Source organism: Equus przewalskii, chromosome 29 (assembly GCF_037783145.1).
Source record: "Equus przewalskii isolate Varuska chromosome 29, EquPr2, whole genome shotgun sequence".
Lineage (NCBI taxonomy): Eukaryota > Metazoa > Chordata > Mammalia > Perissodactyla > Equidae > Equus > Equus przewalskii.
The window spans coordinates 38,849,033-38,872,185 of NC_091859.1; the positions used below are offsets into that span (position 1 = coordinate 38,849,033).

General features: G+C 53.0%; 1 protein-coding gene across 4 annotated transcripts in view; it reads left to right on the top strand.

Moving 5' to 3' along the window:
• Positions 1–22,147, top strand: part of SREBF2 (sterol regulatory element binding transcription factor 2) — a 58,661-nt gene extending 36,514 nt beyond the window's left edge. For all 4 annotated transcript variants that reach the window (XM_070599590.1, XM_070599591.1, XM_070599592.1 and 1 more), the window contains 9 exons: positions 1,596–1,765; positions 8,983–9,151; positions 10,728–10,845; positions 11,465–11,574; positions 12,803–12,935; positions 15,474–15,642; positions 17,919–18,104; positions 19,531–19,642; positions 20,176–22,147. In XM_070599590.1, the coding sequence (XP_070455691.1) occupies positions 1,596–1,765; positions 8,983–9,151; positions 10,728–10,845; positions 11,465–11,574; positions 12,803–12,935; positions 15,474–15,642; positions 17,919–18,104; positions 19,531–19,642; positions 20,176–20,396 (1,388 nt within the window). In that variant the 3' untranslated portion in view covers positions 20,397–22,147. The remainder of the gene's footprint in view (positions 1–1,595; positions 1,766–8,982; positions 9,152–10,727; positions 10,846–11,464; positions 11,575–12,802; positions 12,936–15,473; positions 15,643–17,918; positions 18,105–19,530; positions 19,643–20,175) is intronic.
• The last annotated feature ends 1,006 nt before the right edge of the window (positions 22,148–23,153 follow it).

A 23,153-nucleotide genomic window follows, 5' to 3' on the forward strand; every position in this document is an offset into this window, starting at 1 on the left:
GCTGGGCCTTTGGCCTACAGGTGAGAATGAAAACCTAGGGAGCTCATGACGCTTGTGGTGAAAGTGGACCCTCAAGGGCATCTGGAAGAATGCCTACATGTGAAGGGCAGGCCAAGGACAGGGAGGTTGGGTGGAGGCTGCCCCAGAGGGGCCAGGAAAGGCCAGGAGGCTTGGTGTTGGGGAAGCAGTCAGGGAGGGTTCAAGAAGGGAGGTTGCTGCTGAGATGTCTGATCAAATGAGGGCCAGAAAGCAACAGTGGGCACTGGTACAGGAAGGTGGAAATGCCCTGGTGGCTGTGGTAGCTTCTGGCCGAGGGGTGGAGGAGTGAATGGGAGATGAGACAGTGGGGCCAGCTGTGGGGCTTTAGCACCTAATTCATGGTAGAGTCTAGCAGAGGGTCCCTATCTGCAGTTCTTCCCCTCTTTGCTCTTCTCTGCCCCTCAGTGCGCCCTTGGGGGATGGAGCTCATTCTATCCTAGGTCTCTGATCAGGAGGCTGCATCTTCCTAACTGTCTAGTTCTGGAGAATTCCAGCTGGGACAGTTCATGCCACTCATTCCCTCCACGTTCACTGAGCACTCCATGGACCAGGCCCTGTGCAAGGCACCGAGGGGACAGAGGTGACTGAAGTGTGGTTCCCACACTCCCCTCCATCCTCCCTCCCCCAAAGGAGAAAGTTCAGTGGTGCCTCTAGGGGAGACTGACACCTCTCATCTGTGCAGAGTGAAGTATGGAGGCTAAGGTCTCCCTGCTGTCATAAAAAGGCCAGAGAGGTGGGGTGGCCCAGTGGGAAGCATGCAGGGCTGGGTGAGGATGAGAGGCCTGGCTTGGCCATCATCTGGACCTTTGACATGGGGCCAGCCCTGAGGCTCAGCCTTCCCCTCAGCAAAGGGAGGAGACTGCTTGCCCTGGCCACCTCCTGGCCCTGTAGTGAGGACCAAAGCAGGTGATAATGCAAAAGCCTCAGAGCCTTGATGGGCCCTTGTGCCTGTGCAAGGGCACTTTGGCCCCTGACTTCAGGGTCACCCCAGATGAGCTGTGTAGTCCTTGTGCAGGAGGGTGTAGTAAGCCTTTCCTGGCTGTCCACCTGCTAACCCAAGATGTATCTGGCCGTCGTTGCTCAGTTTTGTGTAATTTCTCCCCTCGAAAGGGTGTGTGCTTATATATTATGGGGTCTGTTTAAATGAAAACAAATTCAGATCAGGTTATTTTTAAATTTTTCATTACCTCTCGCAAAGTTTGGAGACACAGGACCGTATTAGCAGAATATGGCTGTGCTGTTGACACTGTTTTGGAAAATGTTGCAGCGCATATCTCTGAGTCCTGTACAACGACCTGCAACCGTAACTGCTCCCGTTTATACAGAACTGTATGCCATGAGGTGCATTTTCTCTTGTTCCCAACAACCTGGGAGGTAAAAAGAAACATACAGCTACTAAGTTGTAGGGCCTGACATCCTCTCCAGAGCCGGCTGATCACAGAGTTCATGTTCTTTCTCCTTTGGTTCTGCTATTGCTCTGATTGTGCTAGAGGAAGCAGGAAAAAGCTGAGTTTGGGGGATCTGTCGACATTAGTGTCTGTTTCTGCCCGCCATAGGAAAGATTCCTGCAGGATCTGCTTGTTCAGATGTACACGTGGCTTTGTGCGCTGTGAACCTGGCCGAATGTGCAGAGGAGAAAATCCCGCCAAGTACGCTGGTTGAGATCCATCTGACTGCCGCCATGGGGCTCCAGACCCGGTGTGGAGGCAAGCTGGGCTTCCTGGCGGTGAGTTCCCTTCTGCGAACCTTCTGCACACCTTCTCTGAGTGCCTTCCCCAGCCAGGAGCTAAGATGCAAATATAGCTGTGAACCCTGCCCTCCACTGCTAACCACTTAGAGGGGTAGACATTTACTCAATGCATCATTCCACAAATACTTCCAGCAGCGAACAAAACAGACCAAAGTTCTCACTCTTGGCCCTTACCAGCAGAGGTGGGACATTTTGGTGCCCTGAGGTAAGAAGGTTGATTCAGTGATACAGAGTGATCCATATTCAGGGTTAATATGCGACTTTTCTACCCTTCAAGTGGTCATAAAAATTCTTGGAATTTTCTGGTTGTGTTTCCTTGTTCTTTTATTCACTCAAAAGGTATTTGTTGGGTTGTTGATCCCACAGCACTAGGGATCCAGAAATGTAAAACAGTGCATGTCTGCGAGGAGCTCAGGCCAGGCCCAGGGTGGGGAACTGTGGTTATCAGGCTCCTCCAAGGTGCCTGGTATGGAGCCAGCCTTGGGAATTCATAATTGGATAATTCACTGTCCTGTTATCAACTAGTTCACAGCATCTGCTGACCTCAGGCTTTCTGTTGCTTCAGCAGAAACAGGCATCTTTTATTCAGTGCCCACTTTGGGTAGGCTGCTGAATACATCAGCTGTGTTCAGAACAGACCGCTCACGTCTCCGTTTGTTTCCATATCTCGGTAATGGTACTGATGAGTTGAGAATGATCAGGGATGTGCCCTGTGGTCACGTTGATGCTTCCTGAAGTGCATCACCATAGTCTAGGTGACAGAGGGCATGGGAAAGCCCAGTGTGCTTTCTGTGTCTTGACCCTGTTTCTGTGACCCCAGATAAGATGTTTGTTCAGCAAACATTACTGAGTCCCAGCTTTGGGACAGGCACTTTCTGGAGTTGAAATGCAGCGGTGAGCAGGACATGTGCCCTGTTCTTGGGGAGCATACAGTCTGGCAGGGCATCCAGACAAGGACCAGGCCTTCAGGACAGTAGGATGAATGCGAGGGTGGGGCTGATCTGGCTGCCCAGAGGGCACTCTCAACTCCTGACCCCGGCTTCAGGGAAGTCAGGGGGGCTTTCTGGGCAAGGGGAATGTAGGCCCAGAGCAGGAGGCATCCACCAGGCTGCTCCCCCCTTCCATTTATTTGTCCTAGTGCTCTGGGCCGATGTCATACTTATAACTTCTCTGCCCCCCAAAAGTACGTTGAAGACATTAATTTTATCGAAATACAACCTACATACAGAACAATGCACACATTTTAACTTACAAGCTTGATGAATTTTCACAAAGTGAATTCACCTGTGTAACAACCACCCAGATCAAGTAGAACATTCTCATCACCCCCAGAGGCCTCCTATAGGCCTTCTCCAGTCCCCCTGCCCCCACAGAGGTAATCATTATTCTGAATTCTGTCGCGTAGTTTCATCTGCTGGTTTTTGTTCCTGTAAACTTTATACCGAAGTACAGTGTGCACATAGGAAAGGATACGGTTCATGCGCAGTTCAGCGACTTCACAAGGTGAACACACCCATAGAACCAGCAGACAGATCAAGAAACAGAACCCCAGAAACAAGACCCCAGAAGCCTCCCTGGACCCCTTCCCCAAGCCCTCCAGCAGGGTAACTGCCATCCATCACCTCAGAAGTTTTGCCTCTGTTGAAACTTTATATAAGGAGAGTGGTACAGAATGTACTGTATGTGACTGGCTGCTTTCACTCAGTGTCATGTTAAGTTTCATTTATGTTGTTGTGTATAGTTGCAGACTGTCCATTCTCATTGCTTTACAGTGTTCCGTTGTATGACCAGACTCTCGTAGGTGGACTTTGGAGTTGTTTCCTGGTTTTGGTTCTGATGAATAGGGCTGCTGTGAATGTCTTTGTTCATCCGTGGGTGAACATGTGACTGCATTTCTAGGAGTGGCATGGTCAGAAATTCAGCCTTAGTACACGCCGACTAACAGTTTTCCAGAGTGGTTGTACCAATTCCGCTCTGCCAACGGTGTAGGAGAGTTGTTTCAGTTGTTGCTGTGCTGTACCCTCACCAAACACATGAAAGTGTCATTTTGGTTTTCTAGCCCTCTGGTGGTATCGTCTTGTAGTTTTCATTTGCATTTCCCAGGTGATGAATGATGTTGAGCACCTTATTATTGGCCACTTGGGTAGTTTATTGGCTATTTGAATAGTCTCTTTTGTGGAAACCTTGTTCAAGTGTTTTACCTGTTTTTCATTTGGGATGTCTGTCTTTTTATTGATTCGAGTTCTTTACTCTGGCTATGATCCTTTGTTGGATATGTGCTTTGCATACGCCTTCTCCCACTCTGTGGCTTGCCTGTTCTCTCTCTTAATGGTGTTGATTGATGAGCACAAGTTCTTAATGTTCATGAGGTCCAGATAATTCGTCTCTTCCTTTGCAGCTAGACATTTATGTCTTGTTTATTAAATCTTTGCCCTACTTCAAAGTCAGGAAGATATTCTCCTATATTATCTGCTAGGTGCTTTATTTTTCACTTTTCACACATAGGTCCATAACCCACCTGGAATTGATTTTTGTTTGAGTTAGGGGTAAGGGTGCGAGATCTACTTTTTTTCGATGTGGCTATCTCCCTGCCCCAGAATCTTATTAAAATAACCATCGTTTCCCCTCTGCGCCGGGTTGTACCTTTTTCATAAATCGACTGTCCGTGTATGTTGTGTCTGCTTCTGGATGAACACAGTGCACCAACACCTCACACCCTAATGGTCAAGTCTTATAATATGGGATGATATTTGGGAGTGTCAGTTCTCAGCATTAGTGATTAGTTTTTGCTCTTTTCTTTCCATATAAACTTTAGGATCATCTCGTCATCCCAAAAGTCCCACTGGGGTTTCGGTTGTCCTTATTGCTGAGATGTAGCTGCCATTTAAAGAGAATTAGAGATTCCATTTGAGGAAGGCATATGTGTGGCATCAGGAGAATGGTTCTCTTAATGGTTTCCCCCCAGAAAACATTTGATATGCCGAAAAAGTAGTGAACAGTTTGATGTGTATTTCCTCAGAATTTTCTTCCTGCATGTACTAAGATATATATGCATTAGAATTTATTTAATCTGATCATTACCAGAAACCCTATTTGCCGCCTACTTTCTTCAACCAAACCGTAAGTCTTGGGCCTCTTTCTTGGTCGCCTTATTATTCCATAGAGGTACTTGGTGCTCCCACACGTTGATTAAGCCAGTTTGCTGCTGATGGACGTTTGGGTTCTTTCCAGCATTTACAGTTAGAGACAGTGCTACAGGGACCATCCTTGCACACTGTCTTACCCACTTGTACAAGGACCTGTTGAGGTTAAATCTCTAGAGGTGGTGATGCTGGGTCAAAAGGTATCAATATTTGCAACATTAATGGTATTGCTAAATGTGCTTTTTCAGTAGGGTAGGAAAAAGAGAGGAGCTGATCTCTAGGAAAGTAACTGCCCCTCTCATCTCTTTGCTTTTCCTGGGAGGGCATAGATTAAGAGACCCAGATGGTACTTTCTTAAAGAGAAAGAAGCTTTGAATTTGGTGGAATATATTTAGCTAGCAAATGAGCGAGGCTTTGGGGCCACGTGAAATGCTGGCCTCTGTAAAAATGGTTTAGACCAGAGGTTCCCAGTCTTTCTCAGTTCATGGCATCCTTTATATCTCAGTAATTTTTTTCATGGTTTCCCTGGGTAAAAGAAATACCTAACAGTTCTGTTTGTTAGTTAGGTACAAACATCTTAATAGATACTTGTGTCTTGACAACTTATTAGCTATTTGAAAAAAATAACACACAAAAATGAAAAAGAAATAATATTTTTATTTTCTTCTTTTTTTTTTTAAGATTGGCACCTGAGCTAACATCTGTTGCCAATCTTCTTTTTTTTTCTTCTTCTCCCCAAAGCCCCCCAGTACATAGTTGTATATTCTAGTTGTAGGTCCTTCTGGCTCTGCTATGTGGGACGCTGCCTCAGCATGGCTTGATGAGGGGTGCTATGTCCTTGCCCAGGATCCAATCCAGTGAACCCAGGCCTCCAAACCGGAGCGTGTGAACCCAGCCGTTCAGCCAGGGGGCTGGGCCCATTTATTTTATTCTTAATAACCGTTTACTTACTAATGGGATGCATGTGCCTGTTGCATGTGCTTTCTCAAACTTTGAAATCAGGGCCTGGCCCTGTGGCCGAGTGGTTAAGTTTGCACGCTCCGCTGCAGGTGGCCCAGTGTTTCGTTGGTTCGAATCCTGGGCGCGGACATGGCACTGCTCATCAGGCCACACTGAGGCAGCGTCCCACATGCCACAACTAGAAGGACCCACCATGAAGAATCTACAACTATGTACTGGGGGGCTTTGGGGAGAAAAAGGGAAAAAAAAAATCAAACTTTGAATCAGATTGGACACCACCACCTTCATTTCCTGTTTCATGTCAATTTTCACACAGAACTTGCTTTTTATTACAACAACCTTCGAAAACTCAGCTTCACAAGACCGGACACCATCCAAAGGAAGGTCATGCAATCTCATGTTGAGACTGTGAATTACCTCCATCTAGTAGTCTACATGGTGTCCAATTCCTGTTGAGCGTTGCTCTGTTTACCTAAAAACGTAAACTGTCTAGACACCTCTTCGCATTCACTGTGGTGGTTCAGAGTGCCTTGGCACATAATTTGAGAACCGTAGGGTCAGACCAGTATGGGAGGAGGACACAACCTAGAGTTGGGACTGGCCCGGGGGTACAGGGTGGCCCTCAGGATCTCAGCAGTTCTGAGTCTCCTGCCACAGCTGCTCAATTTGGCAGTTAGCAGATAAGTTATAGGGAGTGCTCCTAGGCCCCAGCTTGGGAGACTTGCAGTGTCTGTAAAATTTAGGAAAATTATCACAGGGTGATAATGCCGAGAAAATTAAAAGAACAACAGAAGTTATTTTCTCAATTTCCCTTCTAGAAGCCATACTGTGGATCACTATCCCAGGATTTATATTTCTTATTAATTCAAACCATTAAACTCAAGCTCCCCCTCCCACTGAGATTTGTTATAACTAAGGTTTTTCTTTTCTTTTTCAACAATTAAGCTTAAAAATATATTTTAACTTAATGACTTTCTAAATGGTTTCTCTGGGTTCTTCTTGCAATACCAACTAACCAGGCTTTGTTTCTGCTTCTGTTGGTGATGTTTGGGCCCTTCTGAGGAGGCAGTGGTCCTTGGTTTCCCTTGCAGCAGCCATCAGGCTCCTTGGCTTATCAGGCACCTGCTCTTGGGAGAGAGTTGGGGGCAACTGTTCGGGTTCTCAGACTTCAGAGGGCCTGGAATTGTCACCACCCCACCCCCAAACTCCATCCCATTCAGGCTGCTCAGCTGCTCTTCTCTAGCCATCACGCTTACAAGCTCAGATTCAGCGAGTGCTGTGCTGAGGGTCGGGAGAAGGTCCTGGGATCCTGTGCATTGCTCTCCGGCGCCCTTTTTCAAATATGGCGGTCAGCAAAGAGGAGGGAAGGCCACTAGTACCTCTGGCCCTGTGACTAGAGATTTAGGTGAAATGCTCCACTTGGTCCCGTAAGTGCTGTGATAATATTAGAGTGTGTCTGTAAAGCAGTTTGGCCAGGTCATTTTCTCTTGGAATCAGGCAGCCGTTGCTGGATTCCCCTGGAGAGAGGCAGTCTTCTTGGTCTGTGTTCTTGAGTGGCACTTTGGCGGTGCTATTTCTGACCCTGGCATTCAAGTCTTCGGAAGCCGCTATATTAGCTGATGGCTACTTAGAGCCCAGTAAAGGTCAGAACCATCAGACCGAACCAGACAAGGAGACAGCAGCCCTCATTATGGAGGCAAGGGCTGAAGTGTGAAGGTCGAGGTCCGCAGGCCTGAGTTCCCTGCACCTCATGCTTCTCCCTCCCTTCCATCCTTCTCTGCTAAGCTCCTCATTCAATAATAGGCTGGCCTGTATTGAGTGGGTTTATGGGTTGGAAATCATGGGTTTTAGAATAAAGAATAAAAAACGATGGAATTTCTGAAAACATGGATAGACGGCATTGTCCCTGCAATTCTTGTTCCAGGGGCCCTGGAGTGATGTTATCCTGCAGGCAAAGGAGGGGCCCGAGAGACTGGGACACTGACTCTTTGAATTGTGCAGCAAGGAGGCTTTCAAAGTCTTTCTTGGTCTTTCCTTGCAGGCCAGTGTTCATGTCAGGGGCTTATCCAGGGATGGCATGGGGATCTCTTTAGGGGGCTGGACAAAGCCCTTGCAGGGCCAACCTTGGGGGGAAGGGCATCACACACAAACACAGACACACACGCAAGCACACACACACACACATGCCTCTGTGGGTCCTGGACGAGCCTCAGGGCTGCCTCGTGACTTTCTAGTGTGACAGTGATGGTAAATGACAGTTACTGACCGCTTGCTGTGTACCTGTTCTAAACTCTTTACACTCAGAGGTAAAAGAGATGAAAAATTAGTCAAAGCAGAATACAATTTGGCCTAAAAAATACCCTTAAAGAGGGCCCGGCCCGGTGGTGCAGCAGTTAAGTTCGCACAATTCCACTTCTCAGCGGCCCAGGGTTCGCCGGTTCAGATCCCGGGTGCGGACATGGCACCGCTTGGCAGGCCATGCTGTGGTATGCATCCCATGTGTAAAGTAGAGGAAGATGGGCACGGATGTTAGCTCAGGGCCAGTTTTCCTCAGCAAAAAGAGGAGGATTGGCAGCGGATGTTAGCTCAGGGCTAATCTTCCTCAAAAAGAAAACCCTAGAAGATGTGTAATTAAAATGACAGATGAGAAAAAGTTCCAGGATGCAAGGGCCTACCTAGCTTGGGCACCATGACCCTCATGGGGCTGAGGGTGGAAATGTAGCTGGGAGGCCTCAGAGACCCCTCCTCAGCTCTGTAGGTTGAATGCCAGCAGGGCCGAGAACAAGATTTTAGTAGGGTTAGGCAGACCCAGCAGGACAGGTTGCAGCAGGGGCCCCACAGGTGCCTTGAGGCTCTGTCCCCACTCCTGCTGGGGTTTGTAGCTGCTCATCAAGCCTGGAAGGCTCCACTGGAGCCACTTGCCCTAGTTTCAGAGGTGGCATTTACTTCCAGGTACATGAGGGTCCCAGCCCTCTTGTTGCTCTTTCCTCATCCTGCCTCCACCGTGGCGGTGCTTTCTGATGGCCCCATGATGGCTGCAGCCAGCATTCTACCACCCTGGTGTCACCCATGGTTCTTGTCCTTTCACAGAGCTACTTCCTCAGTCGAGCCCAGAGTCTGTGTGGCCCCGAACGCAATGCTGTCCCTGACTCGCTGCGCTGGCTCTGCCACCCCCTGGGCCAGAAATTTTTCATGGAGCGGAGCTGGTCGGTGAAGTCAGCTGCCAAGGAGAGTCTGTACTGTGCCCAGAGGAACCCAGGTGAGAACACCTTTGCAGCTGTTGGGAATTGAGGAAAGCCATGAAAGCCACCAGTGCTGCAGGGTGCGCTCCAGCTGTGTAGAGAGAGAGGATGTCTCAATCTTGTTTTCCCCGAACCTCAGGGAGGTCATGAGCCTGGTCAGCACCTTAGCTGGGTTTGCAGCTCACCTCTCTCTGACATTGAAAGCCTGGGGATCTTAACATCAGTCACACTGCCACACAGTACTGAATTGTGATTGAGCACCAACTGTATTCTCACCCTCATTCTGGGCACTTTGGAGGAACAAAGGTTGTGTGGAGTTGTTCTCTAGCCCTAGTCTCCGGGTCCCATTGAAAAGCAGACAGACAGGTATGGAGCAGTTAGGGAACAACAGGCGACAGGCGGTCGTCAAGTGCTCAGAGTGGTGGCAGAGACACGGCTCCAGGCATTGGGAGGGGATGCTGGCTTGCTGTCCCTGGTGTTTGACAGTGATTGGAGTCGACTCGCCCAGCCTCGGAGCTGTAAAGGCTGGGCGGGTTAACTGAGACTAGAGCGACCAGTGGCTTTCTGCCTTCTGCATGCTTTTCCCCTCTCTACACTGGGAGTCTGAGGAGAGTGAAGCATGTTCGGCAGGTACAGGGGTGTGTATCAGACATTTGATGGAGTTCCACTGTATTTCCTTTTTAATAACTTTATTGCACAATATAAGAATGGTGTGCAACACCAGAAAGTAAGGATGAAAGCCAAAGCAATCCTAAATCTCCCCACCCCATCCCCACTGTCTGCTTTGTCTACACCGTAGACTATGACTGGCTCTCTCACCTCTTGCAGGCTCTGATTCTAGGCCTTGTTGCCCAGAATGTGTTCATGCCCTGGCTAAGTGTCCTGGCTCCTTGTCCTTGTCAGACTGAGGCCCACATCTGTGCGTGTAAGGGGAGGGAAGGGGCTCGTGGTGCCCTGCTTTGGGCCTGCCAGTGGGGACTTGTCAGTGACAGTCAGCTGTCATAAGCATTTCAGGGCCCCTTGTTTAATCAGCTCAACCAGACCATCACTGACCTCAAGACCCATGAAAATGCTGTGGAGAACAGGAGCAGGGTCTTCCTTGTCATGTCAAGGCAGCAGCCACCCTCTCTTTCTCCTCAGCTGGCTGTCTTCCTGAGCCACAGGAGAAGAGGCAGCCTCTGAGACTTGGAGGAGCTCTCCATTTTCCGTTTTCTGGCAAGGCTTGTGGCCACCACCTTACAGCTTCCAACCTTGAATGGAAATATTGAGCTCCGTGCCAGGAGACACAGCAACCTCCCCCCCGACCCACAGCCCCCACAACACACACTCCCCCCCACTGGACCAGTCCAGAACCACGGGTGGTCTTGGGCTCTGCAGTCTGGGGCTGACCACCCTCCCCACCCCTGCCCCCACCTTCCGACCTTTTAACAAGGTAGTTCTGAGGTTTGGTTGAGAAATGGGAGTTGTTACCTGTTCAGAGGAGACAGCTATTCCCTGGGTTCCTCTACCCACTCTCCATTTTCTCTATAAAGACAAAAATGGGCTTATAAGTAAGACCCATTTAACACTTGTCCTGGCCTTTCTCTTCTTCAGCTGACCCCATTGCCCAGGTCCACCAGGCCTTCTGCAAGAACCTGCTGGAGCGAGCTGTGGAGTCCTTGGTGAAACCTCAGGCCAAGAAGAAGGGTGGAGATCAGGAAGAAGAGAGCTGGTAACATCCCCAGGACACCCTCGCCTTGGGCCGTCTGCTCAGGAAGTTCAAGGGCAGCTGTGAAACAAGCCCAGTGTAGGGTCTGCAGGGAAATTGAATGGTCCCTCGTATTTATTTCTCAAACCCAGCAGCCTTATGAGAGCCCTGTGTGAGCTCTGACATAGTTATTGGGCACCCCAGTAGCACAGTCTTTCCTTCACAGATTAAGACCCAAGAGGCAGACAGGTGCCAAAGTCTTTCTTATACAAGGCCCAGGTCCTGACTGGAGTGCACCCCAGTAGGGAGGGCAGGGCAGTTCTGCTTGGGAGATCAGAAAACTTCTGCGAGGAGACGACATTTGAATTGGGCTTTGAGGGGAAGAGTCAGGTTTCGGGGCCAAGGATGAAAGAGAATAGCTGGCTCTCCTGGCGGTGGGAAGAGTGTCAGAAACGTGAGAAGGAAGGCCTGTGGAAAGTGTGAATGGTGTCGGGGGCAGGGCTTAGGAGATGCCTGGCATGATGGGGAAGAAGGGACCAGAAATGTCCATTGGCTCTTAGAGCTGGAAGGCTGGACAGCCAGGCCGTGAGTGTGATCCTTGTGTACATTTTGATGTATATGGGACCTTTTCTTCTCTTTCTAGTGAATTCTCCAGTGCTTTGGAGTACCTAAAATTACTTAATTCTTTTGTGGACTCTGTGGGGATTGTGACCCCTCCTTTCTCCAGCAGCTCTGTGCTCAAGTCAGCCCTTGGTAAGTATCTTGCAGGGCGGCTCCACAGGCCTCAGGTTGCTTCATCCAGTGCTTCACAGCTCTTTTGTCCCAGGGACCAGGGTTAGTTATGAGTGTACACTCGAGAATCTTCTCTGGATCTGAGGTTTGTATGTATGGCTCCCCCACAGCCCTGACCCATAGTTAGCCCCTGCTAGGCAGCTTTCTAGGGACAGGAAATAATGATTCTCCTAGAAGTGGGATGGTAAGCGAGTGAATGTCTTCTTTGGGCCCTGGCTGGTAGGGGCAAGTCAGCAACCTTCCCAAATGCTCAGAAGGGGGGCAAAGGTTCCAGGCGCTGGAGGCAAGTAGGGGCCCACCTTTCAGATGCACAGTGCCCCTTCCTCTAGGTTGTGCCTCGGAGCAACCCCCGAGGCTGATCTTGGACCCGACACAGTGCTGAAGAGACCTTTCATCTGGGTGTCTGTACTGCTCCAGCTGCCCACTGCCTTGGGTGACACAGCGCAACCCACTGACTGAATTGACAGAAGTACATTCTTTTGTTCTATCCCTGAACTGCCATCAGGGTGATGGCACATCAGCTGCCACCTCTCAGGCTTCTAAGGCAGCTGGTAGAAAGGGAGTGTCAAGCTTCTGTCTGGCCAGTCTCCTTACGGAGGGAAGGATCCAGAAAAACAGCCACCCCATCATGACCACTGATCTCACGGCCAGTCTTTATTTTAGAATTTAGACAAGAATGCACTCTTGGGCCTTTTATCTTATACGTCCATCCCACTGGCATTGCAAGGTCACTAGTATAATTTTGCAGCTGTGAAAACTAAACCTCAGAGGGGAAAAGACTTAAAAGATTCTAACAGGAGCCTGTTACTACAGAGACTTTGGAAACACCGTTTTTCATGGCTATTGGAAGTTTAGGTTGTTTCCGGCTTTTTACTTAAAAATAATACTACAGTGGACATCTTTGTTAAATTTTTTTTCTCTAGGTAGGCCAATTTCTTTGTGATAGTTTGCCAAAAATGGGATTTTTAGGTTAAGAGGAGTGAACGTTTTTAAGGCACTTGATACGTATTGCTGAGGGATTGTGCTGGTTGGTGCTTCCACCAGCAATGTGAGAGGGCATCCCAGAGGCCCCTAGCCTGTGCCCGGAAGGTAAAGGTGGCCTGTGCCATGTGGGAACTAGGTGCAGCCAGTCAGGCTGAGTGCCGCAGGTCTGGTTCCTGTAAGTAATGTTTGGTATTGCTCCCTCCAGGTCCAGATGTCATCTGTCGGTGGTGGACATCTGCAATCACTATGGCCATCAGCTGGCTCCAGGGAGACGACGCAGCTGTGCGCGCTCATTTTACTGAAGTCGAGCGTGTCCCCAAGGCCCTGGAAGTGACAGAGTGCGTAGGCCTCCTTGATCACTTACTTTCTTCTTTCCAGGGGAATCTCAAAAGCCAGTGTGCCAGGCTCGCTTGTCTGGGTTAGCAGGAAGGAGCAGGTCTGGACCTGGGGGGCCATCGGGGTGTAGGGTCAGGTAGGCCAGGGACTGCATGGTAGACAGAGAGATCAAGTGAGGGAGGAAGAGGGCACCACAGAGAAACCTAGCTTGGCGGGCACATCTTTCTATGTGTCATCCCAGCTTCCAGGGCCTCTTCCCACAGCCTCCGTGGGGCCACAGGCTATTGGGGAGGGAGAGTGGTTTGGCTCCCGGCCTCTTCGGAAGCTCATGGTGGAGCACGCATGGTGGTAGTGACAAGCCAGCACAGGGTTTGTGAGGGCCCGAGGAACCTTCCCTCATGTGCCAGCGTTGTCGCCAGTTCCCCCCGTCAGCCATATCATTAAAAGGGCTTTTAGCACAAGGCATAAGGCATAACCAGAGAGCTTTTGACATTCCTCTTTGGGGACTCATGCCTGCGGGCCTTTGGCCTGTAGTGACAGGCAGACCCTGCCTGCTGACACCTTAGCTGTGTCTGACTAGATCTGAGTGTCCCTGACATCTTCTGCCACTCGAGAGAAACTTTAAAATGCTCCAAGGCAAAAAGGCCCCACACGGTCCTCCCTCAGTGCCAAGGCTGTAGGATTTCCTGTCAAGCAGACTCTTAACCAGAAGAGCAGGAGGGAGCTGAGAAAAGTGGGTCTGGGTAGGTTCCCTAAAGTAGGTCTGACACCCCAGTTTCATTTAAGTAACCCATTCTTAAGCGCCCTAACCAGTGAGCACCCACCCTGCATCCAGCTCGGTGTTCGACTCCACCCTGTGTGTTGTCTCCCAGCCAATGCACCTGAGGAAACCGAGGCTCGATGGGTGAGCTGTCTAAAGTCACCCCACTTCTAAGCAGCAGAGCCCTGGCATACAGCTAAGACCCTCAGCAGGCATTCCGTCCCCCTGAATATCATCACCCCGGGGTCCCTTTGCTCTTCAGGGATAATGATGCTGTGGGAACCCTCCCCTAAACCCAGCCTTCCCACCCTCTCTCCCCTCTGCTCTGTGAAAACGGACTAAGTTTCCCCAGAGAGCTTAACACCAGCTTCTGGGGGAATGACCCCTTAGAGAACAGGTGCAAATAATGGAGCCAACTTTATGTCACCACAAGTAGCAGCAGGTAGTATTGTGGCCGCTCAATAGATGAAGAAATTGAGGTACAGATTGTTTGAATGACTGTCTTAGATGGCTTCTTAGTGGTAGTCCTGGTGGTTGATCCTGGGTCTCTAATCCCTTCCTCTTGGCCACACGCCCCATCCTGGGGTCTCCTGCACCCCTTCCATGATTGTATCATTTATTCAGCAAATACATAACTGAGGGCCTACTTGGTGCCAGCTGCATTCTAGGCTCTGCGAGGCTGCAGTGAACAAGCTAACAAGTTATGGCCATAAGCAAGTAGGCAGTGGCCCGTCCTGTTCAGATGCTCATCTTGGGGGCGGAGGGGGCTGTTGCCAATGCCTTTGCCAGGCCAGCCGTACCTTCCATGAAGCAGCCAGTGCATTTCTTCAGTTTCACTAGGAGGGGTTCTGGGCCAGAGGTAGATCAGCCTCCAAGAGTTCATACAGCGTCTGGTGAGGGAGGGAGGCCAAAAAAACCAAGATTTGGTGTTGGGGGAGCAGAGGTGGGTACAAAGGGCCTGACCCAGTGGGCAGCAGAGGATGCTTATAGGGGCAGGAAATGGAGTGGGCAGGACAGGAGAAGGTGGACCAGGGGCCCAGTGGTGGAACAAGTCTCAGGAGATGAGTGAGAAAGTGTATTTCAGGTAAAGGCGCCAATGTCAGCAGAGGCACAGGAGTGGGAAGGGGAGAGGGGATGAACTTCGCTTGCCTGGAGCCAGGTCAGAAGAGCTGGGCCGTGGCTAGACTGGGAAGGGCCTTGCGCGGCCATGATTGACCCTGCAGATTGCTTTCCCTCACTCCCTCACTTCCTTCTCTCCACCCTCTCTGGCTCCTGGATATTCTCACATGCCTCAGACACCCAGGGCCTTTGCACATGCTGCTCCTCTGCCTGGAGCCCTCCTCCATAGAAATCCACATGGCTCGCTCCCCTAGTTCCCTCAGGTCTCTACCCAAATGTCACCTTTCCAGAGAGCTCATCCTTGACTATCCTTTATAAAATGTCACCCCCTTCCTCTGATTGACTTTTCTTCCTGGCGCTTGCCCTGCCTGGCATTGCATATTCAGTGTTTGATGCCTTTATTATCCAACTCCCTCACTGGAGAGTGATCGCCTGTGGGTAGGGACTTGTCCCTGGGAATCCTGGAATGAAGGAAGTCCTTTAGGAGTAGAGGGACCACCCTCACTCAATGCCAGCATTTCAGATCTAGAACTGGGGACCTGGAACCATTATGGCAGCATTTGAGTCGACAGACCCTCATGTCATGGCGGTCTGGGGTTTGGTGGTCACTGGCCATGCTACCCAGGTGACACTCACTGACCTCCTGCCTCTCACCACCCAGGAGCCCCCTGGTGAAGGCCGTCTTCCACACCTGCAGAGCCATACACGCCTCACTCTCTGGGAAGGCGGATGGGCAGCAGAGTTCCTTCTGCCACTGTGAGAGGGCCAGCAGCCACCTGTGGAGCAGCCTCAATGTCAGCGGGGCCACCTGCGACCCCGCCCTCAACCACGTGAGTCGGGGCTTACCTGGCTTCTCAGGGAGGTGCTCAGCTCTGGTGGGTAAGAACACTCCAGCCCGCCTTGAACTTATCCAGCCTGTGAGGCTGCCTGAGAGACAGAAACCAGGCTAGCAGCCCCCTTCCCCAGAATGTAGCCTGCTAGCCCAGGTGGGCTCCCTTTTTAGTTCTCGGGGCAAGTGTGTTTCCACCTATACCTTTCCTGGGCTCCCTGACTCCCAGATCCTGCTGGCCCTCAGCTCTGTGTCAGCCCAGGTGAACCGCAGCTGGCCAGGGCTCTGCATTTGCTCCAGGCAGCTTGCATGACTCCCCAGGCCCCTGCAGGCCAGCCTTGGAGTGGGCCTCTGCCCCCTCACCCACACAGTCCCTGAGCCGACTGGCTGCCCTGGGTGCCTCCGTGGCTGGCTGCACACCTCCTGGTGGGCAGCTGTGGTGCATTGTAGTTGCATTGCATGTTCTGGCGGTACCCATGCAATGTTTCCACAGTGCATCACAGAGGCCTGCCCGGCCCTCGAGAGACTACCCACCCATGTCTTGTTAGAGGGCTCTCCTGTCACTGTTGGTACAAAGCATGGCCATCCTAGGAGAGGGGAGAGGTGGGATGCATGCAACTGGAAGGGCAGTGTTGTCTGCTCACCTGAGAGGAGCGTGGTTTCACTCCAGAAATGGAGGGCGAGGTATATCCTGGAGGGTCAGACTCTGAGCCCCTCACTGGGGTTTGGTCCCAGGTGACTAGGCTGGCACTTCTGGCTAAAGGTCATCAGTGGCCCTGGACACAGGTGAACCTAGGACAATATGTGCAGAAAGGGCCCAGAAGCAAAGGCCTGTGGGGGCCGCCTCTCACTTTGTGCCTTTCCTCTGCTGGTCTCTCGTAGTATTTGTCTTCATGAGAGAACAGTCTCAGCTGAGTCAGGGGAACAAGAGAGAGACTGCGGGCATCCTTGGGGCTGGGATTCCTGGGTGGCAGTTCTGTGTGGGAGAGTGGGCCTAGAAAAGGGGGACCTCGTGGAGCCTGATGACCTTCAGAGGGCACAATCCAGCCCGAGGCTGCTCCCCCCTACCCAAAGGGACACCCCCAGGGCTCACCACTTAGAACTGCCCAGTTTTATTTGAGGGGGGTAGGGGACCTCATCCCTGTCCCCTTGAGGCTGTCAGCAGCCAGAAAACAGTGTGGCCAAGGGTCAGGGCACCGAGCAGGCCCAGGGCAGGGTCCAGGATGGGGTCTGGGGTAGCACTGGGACCTCCCCAGTTCCAGCACCCTGCAGAAGGGGAAAGCCATGCTGGATGAGATGAGGAATGGCCTGGGGGAGTTGGTCTGATCCTGAGGGCCACATGTGACTCATCTCAGAAAGGACTCGGCTGTCTCCTCACTCAATGCTGCCTGGTTCCCCTGGGCCTCGGGAGCCAGGTAGGCGGCCCAGCCTCATGGGTGTTGTGCCGAGTGAGGTCCACTCTGGTGGGGCATCCGTGCCTAATAGTGGCCAGTGTTGACTGAATGCTTCTGAGGGCCAGGCATAGTGCCCACACCCAGTGCTCTCATGTAACGCTCACAAGAGCCCTTGGTACCCATTTTGTGGATGAGGAAAATGAGGCTCAGAGAGGTTCAGTTATGTGCCAGGGTTGTATAGCTAGTCAGTGACAAAACCACGATTGATCCAGGTCAGTGGGTCTAAACCCGAGCATTAACTGCTCTGCAGTCCTGCCTTCTTGGGCTCCTGTCTCCGCCGCCCCAGAGGTCACTTGGGCTGAGCCTTGGCTGCCGTCTGTTAAGTGAGCCCAGCCTCCCTCCTCTCCTCTCCTTCCCCCATCTCCAGGCTATGCTGCCACTGCAGGCTTCTTGATTCCACTGGAGGGGCAGGGCCTTGGTACCTTTCGGGTATCAGTCTTCAGGCCAGCCATGGTGGGGCTCCCATGAGGTGGGAGGAACCCATGGCAGACGCTGGCAGACCCACAAAGGTTTATTCCTGCCCCTACCACTTTTGTCCCCACACAAGCTCTGTCCCTCTCTGAACCTCGGCTTCCTCACCTGCAGAATGGGGAGAACAGGTCTCCCACTTGGGGCCATGGAAAGGACTGGATGCCGTGAGCCTCAGTTTGCCCTTCGGCTGTTCTCCTGCTCCCTGTGCAGTGTTTTCCAGGCCGCCTCAACTGCCCTCCACTTTCTCCCGGGGCTGCCGAGTGTTGGGCTGGAGAGGGTCCAGTAGGTACTGAGACCCCTGCCCCAGCAATGCGCCCGTCACCTGACTCCTCCTTTGTGGCTCATCCCACAGGTGGTCCAGCTGCTGACCTGTGACCTGCTACTGTCGCTGCGGACAGTCCTCTGGCAAAAGCAGGCAGGAGCCAGCCAGGCCCTGGGTGAGACCTACCAAGCATCGGGCACTGAGCTGGCTGGCTTCCAGCGGGACCTGGGCAGCCTGCGTAGGCTAGCGCACAGCTTCCGCCCAGCCTACCGCAAGGTGAGGGCCAGCTGGCTGCCAGGGGAGGGCAGATTGAGGTCCCAGGGCCCGGCACCAGTGTGGGGTTGTGGAGCTGGCCCTCTGGGTCAGCTGGGTGACCTGTCAATCAGTGGGCTGGTGCATGTGTCCCTTTGTTCAGCTCATAGTAGTTGAGGACCTGCCATGTGCCCTGCCCTGGAGCGTGGTGGTGAGCAGGCTACATGGCCTACAGAGAGGCCAGCACAGATCCACTTCACCAGACAAACGCCGGGTTAGGACAGGCTCCGAGGGAGCAAGGAGGGGCTCCTGGTGGAGTAGGGCGGGGAGGACACAAGGGAGCTCCACTCTGGCTTTCATAACTGGCGTCAGAGTGGCAGAATCTCCCTGGAACTGCATTTAATCCTTTTTCTGAGCCATTGGGGGTTTCAGTTCTGCTGCCTGACTCTCTGCATAACATCCCCTTGGCAAAGGCCACAGGATCTGAGATGAGTCTCTGAGGGTAGTTGTATAACTGGGCTTACTAGACTCAAATCATTTCCTTCTTTGTTTTACTTTTAATGCTAATTAGAGTGATATAATTGACATATTTTTGCCCGAATTACTTTCCAAAAACTCAAGTGAGGAACCCAGAAGTGTCATTGAGGGGGAAGGGCTGTGTTTGGAAGGGCATGAAAAAGAAGGGCTCAGAGTGAGGCTGCCCTCACTCTGCAGTGCTATGGGGACCCTCACAGGGTTACACTGTGGCCACCGTTCGCAGCGAGCCAGGACAGACACAGCAGACCAAACATAATCATCAGAGAACCACCCCTCACTCTGGAAAAGAGGAAGTATGCCCCAAGGCTCGGTAGCCGTCTGTCTGCTCAGGGCACGGGCATCAAAGGCCTCTTGAAACACCATTTCCATCCTGCCCGTCCCCTGCTGGAACTCTTCGGTGGCACTGAGACCCTCCCCACAGCCTGAGATATTAAGGGATAGAAGAACCTTGAGATTTTAAGAAATTCGAGACCCGGGCCTGGCCCCTCTTCCCCCTAGTGACTCATATTTACAAAAGAGCTGCTGACTCTCACCTAGCAGCTCCCAGGACTTGAGGCTTCACCCAGGTACTTGTCCTCCCACCCCAGAGGGCGGGTTGGCGCTCTCCTCTTCACCAGCAGAGGAACGCAGCCCTCTGCCTCTTTCCTGCTCAGCTCGCTGTCTTGCTTCTGTCCCCACCAGCTGGCCTGTGCTGGGCTCCACACTACCCTGCCGCTCACCCAGGTTTCTGGCTTGTATCGGGGGTCAGAGTGAGGAGACAGAGGTCGCTTTCAAGGGGTGAGCAGGGCAGGGTAGTGTGGAGAGGAAGAGGGGTGTCGTCAGGTGCAGACGAGATGCCGCAGGGAGACGTGCCTCCTGGGGCACCGACGGTGAGGACCCAGGGCTTGAGTGCGTCCTGCCTGCACCTCCCCAGGTGTTCCTGCATGAAGCCACTGTGCGCCTGATGGCAGGAGCCAGCCCCACCCGCACCCACCAGCTGCTGGAGCACAGCTTGCGGCGGCGCACTGCTCAGAACACCAAGCACGGTGAGTCAACCAGCACCCCAGCTCAAAGGCCTGGTGGGGGCCTGGCCTGAGCAGGGGAGGAGCCCAGCCCAGCACTTAAACCCCAGTTTAAGAGCAGCCGCAGCGTGTGACCACAGCTGCAGTGTTCTCAGAGGGTGTGAGAATAAAAGACATCCAAGGCCTCATCTGGTGGGTTGCTGGGGAGCATCCATGAAGGCACTGTGAGGCTAGGGGTGGACGTTGGTCAAGTTGTTGTGGGTCTAGCCTCAGGAGTGGGGAGGAGAGGTCTGAGGCTGTCCCAGTGCAGGAGCCGGGGTAGAAGCATAGGCCCCAGAGGCAGACTGCATCTCAGACCCCATCACAGAGTGATAGCCTTGTGATGCCAGCCAAGTTCATCTCCTCTCATCTGTGAACTAGGGCTGACGTTAGAGCCCACCTCCCTGGGTGGGTGTGAGGATTAAATAAATGAGTCCACACCAAGCCCCTGCAACAGCGCCTGCATCCTAGTGGGCTCTCCGTGGCTAGTTCCTACCTGTATCTCATCCTTCCCACAGGAGAGGTGGACGCCTGGCCCGGCCAGCGAGAGCGGGCCACCGCCATCCTGCTGGCTTGCCGCCACCTTCCCCTCTCCTTCCTCTCCTCCCCGGGCCAGCGCGCAGTGCTGCTGGCCGAGGCAGCCCGTACCCTGGAGAAGGTCGGCGACCGGCGCTCCTGCAACGACTGCCAGCAGATGATTGTCAAGCTGGGGGGTGGCACTGCCATCGCCGCCTCCTGACCACCGGGCTCTGCTCGCCTCAGCCCACTGCCTCCCTCTGTCTCTCAGCCTCTCCCACCCGCCTTCCTCTGACTCTCAGTTTCTCCCTCCCTCTTCCCACTGCCTCTTAGTCTCTCTTTCCCTCCTCCCTCTGTCTCTCACTCTCCCTCTCGCCTCCCTCTCTCTCTGTGTCTCTCCCCCTCCTTCTTCTGTCTCTCAGTCTTTCTCTCTGTCCTCCCTCTGTCTGTCAGTCTCTCCCTCACTCCCCCTGTCTCTTCGTCTCTCTCTCCCTCTTCACTCTGGGAGCCGTGGCATGAGCCTTATCTTCTGAGCTGTCACCTGCCGAGCTTTTGGACCACCTCATGCCAGTGGGCCCCTGGGCAGAGCCCCTTAAAGTGCTTGGATAGATGCCCATGGTCTAGGGCCTGGTGGGCCTGAGAGAGGAGAGCAGGGCAGGGCAGGAACTGGGGGTACCCTGACTTGAAAGCAGCAGGGGGAGCTGCCGAGCTGCCCGGCCTCTGCCTCCAGCCCTCCCAAGGTTTTCTCTCCTCTGGACGTCTCTCCCCCCTTTCCTGCTTCCTCGTTTTTTATCAGGCTCTCCCGCTGAGGGACATCGGTCTCTGGGCACCAGAGCGCTTTGCCCTTGGCACTGTGCCCAGCATGCGCCCTCCGCTCCTTTTTATACGAATGTTTTATATCAGTGTGCTGGGGTTTGCCGTGCTGCTGGGCTAAGTTGCTGTGGCATCTTTATTTCTCTCCCTGGGTCTGTGTCCCCTCCCCTGCGCCTGACAAAGCCAGTGCATTGTTTTTTCTTTATTACACAGGACAGCTAGGGAAGGAGGGAGCCCAGCCCTGGGGACGCGGGTGGGAGGCAGGGGGCAGGCCTGGGGATGGATGAAATAATGTCGGCATTATTTTTTAATTTTTTAAAAAATAAACGGTATCTTATTTAATTGTCCTGTTCCTTCCCACTCTCCCGCCCCCCCTGGGATGTGAGCCTAAGCTCAGGGTAGTCCCAGGGGGCTGGGAGAGATGAAGCCACCCACTGGGACTGGGGACCAGGGGCCTTCAGTGTGGGTCCTCAGTTCCCGCCCACCCCAACTCCTACCTCCATAGTCTATTTTTATCCCTAATTGTTGACCTGAAAGTAAGCCAGAATGGCAGGGACTGGCTCCCAACCCCTCCCCAGTGACAGGCCCCTTTTAGGGTGGGCACAGGGTTGCCCAAGGTAGGCACTAGGAAAGAGGTCCCCTGCCTTGATGGGGGTCCTGGGAGGAAAAGTGGTGCCAGTTTTCTGGATCCCCTGGCTCGGTGCTTCCCCTGAGGCCATTTCTCCTGGGGCTGAGGACTACCTGGGCCCCCAGAGCCTGCTGGGAGACAAAGGGGCTGCCCTCCCTCTCTCCCTGTGCTTCTCACCCCCTCAGGCTGGTTGGGGCAGAGAGTGGGCAGGGCCCCCCCCAAACCTGCACAGACTGGGGTGTACACATCAGGGGCTCCCCTGATGCCTAATGCCAGGCGAAACACAGCATCTACTTCCCTCACTTTCTCATGCCCCTCCCCCTCACTGGAATTTACGGCCCCTGCCCACTGCCAGGTGAGCCAGCCCTTGTGTCATGTGTATATACTGTGCCTTTTCTTATCATTGTTTAGGGGTGGGAGGGGGTGGGTTTTCACTGAAAAGGGGGATACACACCTATGGCTTCCTTGATGTGGAATCATTTACCGTGTCCTGGACATAGGATATTCAATAAACACAGATTGGTGCCACCCAGCATGAGGTGTGTGAGGGTCTGTAGTGTGACTGCTGTGGTGACTTGCCGGGTGGCTGCATGGCTTGGCCTCCACTGGGTCGGGGCCTGAGGACAGCCCCTCCCTGCCTGCTGAGAGGCCCCCAAGAGGCTTCACTAGGATCCTGCCTGCCCTTGCTGCCTGGCCTCTTCCTTCCAGTGCCAGATGCCTAGCACACTCTGCGGGGCTGGGACAGGGCCTGGGATAAAAGGGCTTTCCATGCTGCTGCTGGGGTCAGAGGTCACTGTATCCAGTACGTGGAGCTGGTCGTTTGGCTGACAGAGGCAGTTCTCTGGGATTTGCGGTGCTAAGCCCTTCTGAGTTCACCCTCAGAGATCAACTTCCTGCCTATTGAGTAGACCGCCCCTTAGTTTCCCCATCTTCCCCGGAGGCAGGGAGCCGCTGAGGGGGCTCACTGGCCCCAAAGTCACATCCACGTCCAGCTCCTGGACTTCCCAGCTGGGACACCCTGGATAGGACGTCGCCTCAGCCTCCACTGCCACATGTGCAGAAGGGGGATGACAATCCCTGCCTTTGATTATAATCCCATAGGTTTATTGGCCGGTTAATGATTCATTTATGTGCCAGTTTACAGTAAGTGCCTTGTGAGGCTGGTGAGGGGCAAGACCACAGGCAGTGGTGCGGATGGGAGGGTGCCGGGCCTTGTGGACAGGTGCTCAGGAGTGCCAGGTGGGAATGAGCCTGGGCTGAGAAATGGGCCTGCCCCCTGGGCATCTGAGCCACTCCCTTTCAAGGGCAGCCACAGCAGGCCACATTGTCCCAAGAGCCAGAGCAGCCAGGAGGGACCCAGCTGCAGCTGGTCCCTGTCCACAGTGATTACAGCAGATTTCCCAGTGGAGGCAATGCCCATGGCCTCAGCCTGGCCCCCTGGGATGGAGATCCAGGACCCTTGGGAGTGAGAATGAACAGAGAGGTTGCCCCCACCTCCTGGCACATCCCAGCCAGGGCCTGCATCACCAGGGAGGGTGG